Source organism: Otolemur garnettii, unplaced genomic scaffold (genome assembly GCF_000181295.1).
Source record: "Otolemur garnettii isolate 467f Iridium unplaced genomic scaffold, OtoGar3 scaffold00058, whole genome shotgun sequence".
NCBI classification, from domain to species: Eukaryota; Metazoa; Chordata; class Mammalia; order Primates; family Galagidae; genus Otolemur; species Otolemur garnettii.
In genome coordinates this window covers 523,639-533,623 of record NW_003852453.1, presented here as the reverse complement: position 1 = coordinate 533,623, position 9,985 = coordinate 523,639, and the positions used below count along the sequence as shown (strand labels likewise).

Below are 9,985 nucleotides of genomic sequence, written 5' to 3'. Positions count from 1 at the left end.
CTTGAGCCACAGGCGCCGAGCCCAGTATGTGGTCTTATTTCTAGGTTTCCTATTCGGTGATCTGTGAACCTCTGAGTAACTAGCAGGTTGTTTTCCTTACAATCACCTTGTACTATAACCCGAGGTCACACAATGTGATGCCTCCAGCTTTGTTCTTTTGGCTCAAAATTGCTTTGACTATTGAGGCTTTTTTCTATTGGTTTCATATAAAATATTAAAATTGTTTTTTATGATTCTATGAAAAATGACACTGGCCTTTTGATAAGAATTGCAGCGACCCCCATCAGTTTGCTTTGGGCAATATGCTTGTTTTAACAATATTAATTCTTCTAATTAACGATCAGAGGATGTTTTTCTATTAGTTTGTATCATCTATGGTTTCCTTCATCAATATTTTTAGTTTTCCTTATGGAGATATTTTAACTCCTTGGTTAAATTTATTCCTACTAGTATTATTTTTTTGTGACTACTGTACATGGGATTGCCTTCTTGATTTCATCCTCAGCTAGACTGTTACTGTTATTTAGAAATGCTACTGATTTCTATATATTGATTACATATCCTAAAACTTTACTAAATTCATTTATTAAATCAAAGAGTTTTTTGATGCCATCCTCAGTCCTTTCTAGATAAAAGGTCATGTCCTCAGTAAGCTAGGATAATCTGACTTCCTTTTTTCCAGTCCGCATGCCTTTTTTTCTGGTGCATGGCCACTCTGGCTAGGACTTGCAGTACTGTGTTGAACAGGAGTGGCAGAAGTGAGCATCCTTGTCTTATTCCATTTCTTATAGGAAATGCTTTCAATTTTTCCTTTGGGAATACTGACACTTCGTAAGTTGGAGTGCCTTATGTAGTCACAGATGTCCCAAAGCCTTTGTTCATTCCTTATCTTTTTTCCTTATTTTTGTCTGACTTGATTATTTCAAAAAACCTATCTTCGTGTTCTGAGATTCTTTCTTCTGCTTGGTCTCACATGTTATTGAAGCTTTTGAAAGTATTTTATATTTTCTTCAATGAATTTTTCAACTCCAGAATCTTTGTTTTTATTTTTTTTAATGTATCACCTTGGTTCCTCATTCATATCCTGAATTGATATAATATTTCTTTGTATTTATTTAAGGTTTCTCTTGGATCTCATTGACCTTCTATATAGTCAATATTTGTAATTTTTTTATTAGGAATGTTGAGGAATCTTTTTGCTTGAGATCCACTGTGGCACAATTACTGTGGTCCTGCAGTGAGCTCACATTGCTTTTTCATGCTTCCTGTGTCCTTCTATTGATTTCTATATATCTGATATACCAATCACCGCTTTCAGTTTTTTGAATTGCTTTCATGGGGAAGAATTTTTCCTGAAGATACATAGTGTATTTTGTTGATGGAGTAGGGAATTTTGGCTTTGGGTTGGGATACCTATGGCAGTGTGATCTTTGGGTGATTTGAGCAGTACACAATTTCCTTGGTGGATTAGGGTATGGTTATTAGTTGAAGCTGTGGTGGTTTTGCCAGGAACTTGGATGCCAGGTGAGCCAGTTTTGGGACCCTTGTGGTGGCAGCAATGAGCTGAGTGTGCCTGTTTGTGGGCCCAGAGTGGCTTATGTTTGCACCAGCGTTAATAAGTCTTGGAGGGCTGATTCTTGGGTCTCCAGGTGGCTTGTTCTGAGCCGTATAGTAGGTAGGAACAGTGAGCCAAGTATGTGGGTGGGTTCTCAGGCCTGCGGAAAGCTGATGTGATATAGGTGATAATTGTGGTGGTCAACGAATTCACTGGGACCCAAACAGTCTGTGCTGGTGTTGCTGGTAGCTGTGATAGGTTGGGTAGGCTGGTCCCTTGTCCTATAGCTGTCTATAAGAGGACACTGGGAATTGTCTTAGGAGTGAGTGGGACAATTCCTCCCTTCTCTCTCCAGGACTTGGAGGCAGTTAGAGCAACATCAGCCCACAACTGGTCCAAGAGCAGGGAACAGTCCATAGTTAAAACTCTGGAAATTGTTGCCAGCTGTGGGCCCACAACCAAAGCAAGCAGGCCCCTCTCAGCATGGACAGGAAGCCGCAATAAATGTGGTAACCAGGTCTTGGTGTCACAGGAGCCCGCAGCATGGTAGTGGGAATTGTCCCAGGATTGCAGAGGCATGCCCAGTCTCCTCTTCCCACCTCGGGGGCTGCAGCTACAGTAGCATCAGCCTGAAGGCAGCACAGAGGCCAATGTGAAACTCTAACATGGGGCCACCTTTCAGCCCATTACCAAAGATAACAGGGGCCCCTCTCAGGCAAGCAGCGTGGGCACAACGCTGTGAGGAATTTGGGCCACCCATATCTTCATCCCCTAGCAGGGTAGTGGGTATTCTCCTAAGAGTGTTTATGAAGACCTGAGCTCCCCTTTTTCTTTCTGGGTGGTGGCATCTGCAGCCACCTGAGGGTGGGGTACAACCCAGCATTAAACTCTCAGAAGGGCTCCAGCTATGGACCTGCACCCAGACTGGTGTGGCCCCTCTCGGGCAAGCAACATGGCAAGAAGCTGTGGAGTGTGGGCACTTGAGTTTCGGTCTCGCAGCCGTGGCAGGGGGGTGGGCACTATCCTGGGTTTTTGTGGACAATGTGGGCTCCCCTGTCCCTCCTTGGCTGCAGGATGGCTACAGCAGAATCAGTCTGAACTCAGCCTGAGGCTGGGGTGGAGCCCATCCTTGAACTCTCACGATGGTATCCAGGTCCTGCAACCACAGGGGACAGGGCCCCTCCCAGGCAACCAGCCGAATCTCAGTCTCAACAGCAGCAGCGTAGGGGTGCCTGCCCAGGGCTGCATGGGAGCACCCAGTCCCCCTCCCTCCATGGAGCAGGACAGTGGCAGCAGCTGTGTCTGCAGCTCCCTGGCATCCAGCGGAAGCTGTCCGAGCCGTGGATCCTGTGGGATTCCGTGTCTAAAGCAGTATCTCTCTCTATGTAGGGTATAGGCAACTCCCTATCTTAGGCCCAAGCCTCACATGAGTTGAGGGGTTCTCATGTAGCCAAGGTCATAAAGGCCCACTGCAGAGTGCAGAGCCCTACAGACTTTTTACTGTTTCCCCCATGTCCAGCACTTTTCCAGGATTTTATCTAGTCCCCAGTCAGGCAATCTGTCTTGAGCCTTCTCCTTACATACTTTTTGTGCTTCCCTTCACTTCTCTGGTGAATCCTAGATTTCTGTATTAGAAAATATGTTCAAAATATGAGTATCTGCTTCTCAACTAGATTCTTTGATGTTAAGATGATAACTGCAATCCTGAGGATAACCACTAAGACAATAACTCAAAGAAATATATAGTAAAAGGACAAGGAAATTAAAATGGTATAATTTAAAAGACATATGAAAAATAACTACTACTACTTTTTTCAGTAATTACATTAAATGTAGATGGAATAAAATACTCCTATCAAAAGACAGACACTTGCAGAATGAATAAAGAAAAATATGATCCAACTAGGTGCTGCCAACTAAACCATGAAATAAAAAATAAGAGTAGTGATGAATGGTGGCTCATGACTGTGATCCCAGCACAGTGTGGCACCTGTAGTCCCAGGGACTCAGGAGAGTGAGGCATGAAGATCACTTGAGCCCAGGAGTTTGAGGTTGCTGTGAGCTAGCCCAGGCAACAGAGTGAACCCCTGTCTCAAAAAAAAAAAAAAAAAAGAAGAATTAGTTGAGATAAAGAAGGACATTTCATAAAGATAATAAAAATTTCAATCTATAAGAAAATATAACTAAGTATATGCACCTTACAACAGAGCCCCAAAATACATGAATAATTGAAGGGAAAAATAGATAATTCAACAATAAATGATCAGATACTTCAATGCCCTTCTTTCCATAGTGTATAAAACAACTAGGCAGAAGATCAGTGAGGAAAGAGGAGATCGGAGCAACACTGTGAAAGAGCCTACCCTGACAGACACGCAGGGACACTCCATCCGGCAAAGGCAGAACACGAAACAAACCCCAGTAAATCAAAAAGGACTGAAGTCATACCAAGTACGTTTCACTGGCACAGCGCTTCCTCAGCTGCTGCCAAAACGCTCGGTCCTTCCAAGGAAGCTAAGGCCACATTGGGACAAGGCCCTTTAAAAAAAAATCAATGCCAGAAAGAAAATTAAGAAATTCACAAGGAAAATTATAAAACACTTTGAGGTGAATATAAACAAAAACACAACACACCAAAATGTATGGAATGCATCTAAAGCATTTCTCAGGGGAATTTACTGCCAGAAATGCCTGCATTAAAATTTGAGAACAACCTGAAATCCATAGCCTAATCTTCCACTTTAAGAAACTAGAAAAAGAAAAACAAAACTAAACCCAAAACAAGCAGAAAACAGGAAACAAGGAGAGGAATAGGGAATAGAGAAACACACAGAAAACCAATTAAACCAAAAGATGGATTTTTAAATATTAACAAAACTGACAAATCTGTAGTTAGGTTAACCAAGAAAAAAGAAAGACTCAAATTACTAAAATTCAGAATGAAAAAGGAGCCTATGACTGACCTTAAAAAATGGTGCAGGCACTTTGGAAGCAGCTTGATAGTTCCTAAAGATGTTACTCTAGAGATAGGAAGTGTGAGTGCACACACAGACCTTGCGCGTGGATGTCAGGGCAGCACGGTATTCACTGTGAGATCTAGAGGATGTCAGACATGCACAACGGGATGTCATCTGGCAGGTTCAGTAACAAAGTCTTGAGACAGATGAGACTGAAAACCACGCCAGGCAGAAGCAGCCGACCCCCAAGGCCACACACTGTAGGGCTGGGCTCACATGAAATCTTCAGAACAGGACACTCTGCAGAGCCAGAGAGCAGACCAGTGATCACGCGGGGACTGGAGAAAGAGCACCTGCTCAAGCCATGAAAATGTTCTGAGATTAGATTGCAGGGACAGTGGAACAGTCCTTTGAAATATTCAAAACTACTTAACTAGGCAATGTTTATGGGATGTGAATTATATCTCAATAAAGCTGTTTTCTTTAAAAAGTGAATCATTAATATCTATGAACTGGACATTTCATTCTACATTTTTAAAGAATGAATTCCAGTACCTAAATTTTTAACATTTTATCATTTTAATATTAAGGATGTTCTAAAGATATTTGGAACAATATTCCAAAGTTACTTGTTTCTGTTTTTAATAATTCTAGCCGGCCAGCTCAGCCAGTCTGCACATTTAGCTCTCCAGCTGCCATACAGCGTACTTGGCTTAGGTCGAAGTGCAAACTTCCTTGACCACCTCTACGTTGGTATTCCACGCCCATCTGGAGAGACGGTGAGTAAAAATTTAGTTATTTTACAAGTGATCTGTGTCTCAATACATTTAAATATTTAAAGTCAATAATTTGGATCCAGTTGAATTTGAATTCAAGTAATTCAAATATATTTTACTCCCTTTGAAGAATAAAGAAAAATTGATTGGTAGAGGTCTATCTCAGCTTACATTACACACAGCACATCAGGATTTGAAGATAATCAGATAATTTCTTTCCATCTCCTTTTCTATAAACCTTACTGTTCCTCTTTCTTGCTTTTTCTCCTTAACATTTTTTACCAACATGTGTAAGTAAAATGGTATTTTACTTGTTACACAAATTATGAAATATGTATATCAACAGTACTTTATTTATTGTCAATCTCCCCTTAACTTGAATTTCAGCTCAGGGCAGCATTTGCATACACCACTCCAACAGTGCTTGCTACATTGATGCCCAATAAATATTTGTTGACTGGATGAATTCATAACACAAATATAATCCTTCCCTGAAAAGATCAGAACGTTTTTCCAACAGACAATTCAAGAGGCCTATTTTTGGCTTAATATATGTAAACATAGCTTAATCTATATCTAGGATTTCAATTTCTCAAAGTACTAGAGATTTGTCCTTATTTATTTGGAATAATTGTGTTTTTTGAATGTAATAAATATTAAATGTTCTTAAATTCGTCTTCCAGTCTGTACGAAAACAAGAGTGGACTGCAATCATTCCAAATTCCCAGCTAATTGTCATTCCGTACCCTCACGATGTCCCTCGAAGGTAATGTCTTTGTTTGAACTGAATTTGGTAAGGATACTATGAACTCTGAATGAATGATACAGCTATGTCTCTCAAAAACTCACTTCTTCCTGCTGTATTCCCATGAGTGCCCATCACTTAATTTGCTTATATCAAACTGTAAATGACTAAACATACTTACACAAGAGGTCCCTGACAATTTTCATGAAGAACAAATTCAGTCCTATTAGAAAAACAGCAGGTTAACTAACTAGAGCTTTATACATATTCCGCTTAAAAAAATTTCTTTCCAGTTTACTGGTTATATGTTCCAAAATTTCAGGATACTAAACTTTTTAATAAAGCACTGATCTTTTTAATAAATTCTTTGAGAAATAGTTATATCCCAAATAGACCTAGGATAGAAAAACTGACTAGGGCGGTGCCTGTGGCTCAAGGAGTAGGGCGCTGGCCCCCTATGCCGAGGGTGGCGGGTTCAAACCCAACCCCACCTAAGAAACTGCAGGAAAAAAAAAAAAAGAAAGAAACACTGACGAACTGCAAGATTTGGAGCTAGTCTCTTGTGCTCTGAGTCTCAGCTTCTCCATCTTTAGAATGGGAGAACACCTAATAAGGATGAGGACGGAAACACTTAACACAGCCCCGCATGCAGTGAGGGGACACTGGGTATTGTTATCCACACGCAGGTTCTTGTCATAATATAGCATTTAACTCAAAAATCCTTGATTTATCTTTGTTCGTTTTCCTTTGAATTATAAGATTGATTCTATTCTTTTTAAAGTAGGTGATAAAGGTATTTGCTAACATTTAAGTTTCAGTGAGGGAAAACCACCACAGAGAAAGGTGCACTGTATCTGTGAGTATGCAACCAGTAGGGTCCCCTGCCGGTTAAATTTCTTCTCAAAACAGGCTTTATTATTCTTACTAAGTTTTTAGATGGGATGTATTCAGTGTTGTGTTAGAACCAGTTTATGGTGCCACATCACACTCCAGCTCTGTACATCTCTTTCCATCTGTATTTAGTGAAGTCACATTAACGTTAGTGATGGTGGGAGTATTTACTCCATGAAAGTTGGCAAGTACCTTAAATTGGGCATCCCTGACGCCCCCCACCCCCCAGTGAGCCACTTTATCAACACACCCTGGTGTATTTTATGGTAAATTTATGGGCCTTACAACCAAACTGCCTAGGAAAATAAACTTCATCACAGCATTATGCTTGGAAGAAGACAACATCACCACAAACAGTTGTAGTCCTAGCTCAGACTTTTTAACATAAGCCTGTATTGTGTGTTTGTGTTAGTTTTCTATACATGAAGTATGCAGCGAAACTAGAAAATGTGGACCATGATCACACAGAGTGCACGACTTTGTTTTTTTTATTGCTGTGGATATAGAACAATCTCCTAAGATGGAGTGGCAAGCAAATCAAGAGGAAGACAAAGCCTTTGCAGAGCAGCCTTTGCAGAGCGCCCACTGATGAGGGTCACAGAGCGCCAGGCCCACGTGTCTCAGAGACACAGTGTCTCTGAAAGGATCCGCAGGAAACCAGTCCTCGAGGCTGGCTCTTAGTGGCCCACTGGGGATTTGCTTTTCGTCCTACTTTTTTTTTTTAACCAAAATGCCTATGTGTTCCTGATTTGTTTTAAAAGTCTGTTTTAAAAGTAGAACTACCAAAAACATCTCATGAAAGCACTGGGGGTTTTTGTAAGTCTGAGTGAGATACTGAGAATAGCTAATGTTGACTTGCTAACATTGTGTTCTTAGAGGTTTACTTACTTTTCTGAATTTCTGCAATATTCTGCCGTAGCTTTCTTCCATAATCTTAACATTTTACATGTTTCTCTTGCTCTTTCCAAAGAAAAATACTCTTCAAATTTATGTACATAATAAAAACCCAATTGATTTTAGTTTGAAGTATATTTTGAGATTGACCAGAGGCTAAGTTACAGATCAATAAATTTTAATTATCCCAATACAAATCGATAGCTACTTGCTATATACCAGAACAACCTCACCTTTATTAAACTTTTAAGGTGAAAATGTATCTGTTATCTATTTCCAGGGAGAACAAAAAGTTGTATTTGTGTAATAACCTGCAGTGTTGGGAATGCAGACTTCGGCTCCCAGGGGTTTGCAAGTGCTGTGCTGTATGACCTGTTGTAAAAGGAAAAGCCGATTCTATTTGGGCTAAAGACCATTGCTCTGCATATTGCCTTTCACAGTAAGGGATTAAAGGTGATTTTCTGAGGAATCTCAACATATTAATAAAGGTCATTGTAGTAAGAAATGGTAGGAGTTTTACACAAATTTATGACAAAATTTAAGTTTTAGTTGGTCATACTACATATGTGGACAGGAGTCAAAAATTAGAAGTCATTCTAGGTTCACATGGCCAGCCTTAAGAGTCCAAGGTTTCCCATTCAGGAGGTAAATCAAGGTATAATAAAATAGATGTCTAAGATTGACACATTTAATTAATAATTATTCTCACAACATCAAACTTAGAAATAGGGAAATACTAAAATATCTCATCAAAAATTCCATTTCAGTTCTCTGAGTAAAATATAAACCCTCTAAGCTCATCAATATTCTTAGCACTATCTAAATTTAATTGCTTTTGTTTTATTTAAATGAATGGATAAATGAGTGAATGATTAATGAATGAATTGACTCATTAATTAATAAGCTATTTTGCTTCCTGGTCTCATCATTTTGATTTTTCTGTCTTTATCTGCAGCTGGAGCGCCAAACTGTACCTGACACCAAGTAACATTGTTCTACTCACAGCGATCGCTCTCATCGGCGTCTGTGTTTTCATCTTGGCGATAATCGGCATTTTACATTGGCAGGAAAAGGTTTGTTCATTTAAATGAAATATTAACTTCACTTAATTTAAAACCAAATTTAAATTTAATTTAGAACCGATGATTTTGACTACCCCAAAATCATCAGGCATAAAGAAAAACTCCATCGGAAGTAATTTCATAATGGCCTGAAAAATAATCATTTTTTTAATGAATCCATGTTCCCTCCTTTTGCCAGGGTTAACAGCTATCTCTTTTAAAGAATTAGAGCACAGAGAGGTTAAGTGATTTTCTCAGGACACAGGTGGAAAGAACAAGCACAGCAGTAAACAGCTTCACATCTCCTGCCATCAAGTATTCTCCCCATTAACTAAACTGATGTCTGCGTCTTAGTCTAACACTCTAAATAATAACTGAAAACACAACTCCCAATAGTTTTCGTGCCTCACATATGTGGGAAAAAAGAAGAGGACAGCACCATAAATTTATTAACAGTTTAGACATAAACTGAAAAGGCTAATCTCTATTTGTTTATGAATATCTATTAAACACATGACTTGCAGGCTTCAGTCATGCTCTTCAGAAGGACTTTCTGAGTCACAAAGTAAAGATGTTTCACTTTTTTTTCACCTACTGTCTTTGGACTGTCATGCCCACCATGGTCATTTTTGGGTAACTATAATAAAATTACTGCCTATTTTATCTTAGCTGCTCTGCTAACTTATGAAAAGGAGAACATGTTAATTGTTTTATAAATGTTCCTAAGTTGGCCAGGCACAGTGGTTCATGCCTGTTATCCCAGCACTGTGGTGAGCCAACTGGGGAGGATTGCTTGACACCAGGACTTCCAAGACCAGCCTGGGCAATATAGCAAAACCCCATCTCAAAAAGATTTTCAATTAGCTGGGCAGGATAGTGCACGCCTGCACCCCTCACTGTTAAGAGGCTAAAGCAGGAAGATCAGTGGAGCCCAGGAGTTTGAGGCTGCAGTGAGCTATGACTGTGCCACTGCACTCTACCAGGGAAACAGAACAAGAACTAGCTCTTGAGAAAAAAAAAAAAAAAGCCTCTCTGCCTCCTTGCCCTGGCAATGGAGGCTCACTCGCTGCCTATGGCAAACGTACCCTGCTCTGTAGCTTTCTTAC

The 9,985-nt window shown here is 39.9% G+C and overlaps 1 protein-coding gene across 1 annotated transcript in view; it reads left to right on the top strand.

Moving 5' to 3' along the window:
- The window catches only part of ITFG1 (integrin alpha FG-GAP repeat containing 1), a 277,437-nt gene that overhangs the window by 265,357 nt on the left and 2,095 nt on the right, over nucleotides 1-9,985 (top strand). The window contains exons 15-17 of the mRNA XM_003792524.3: nucleotides 5,167-5,291; nucleotides 5,972-6,054; nucleotides 8,774-8,891. Of these exons, the coding sequence (XP_003792572.1) occupies nucleotides 5,167-5,291; nucleotides 5,972-6,054; nucleotides 8,774-8,891 (326 nt within the window). The remainder of the gene's footprint in view (nucleotides 1-5,166; nucleotides 5,292-5,971; nucleotides 6,055-8,773; nucleotides 8,892-9,985) is intronic.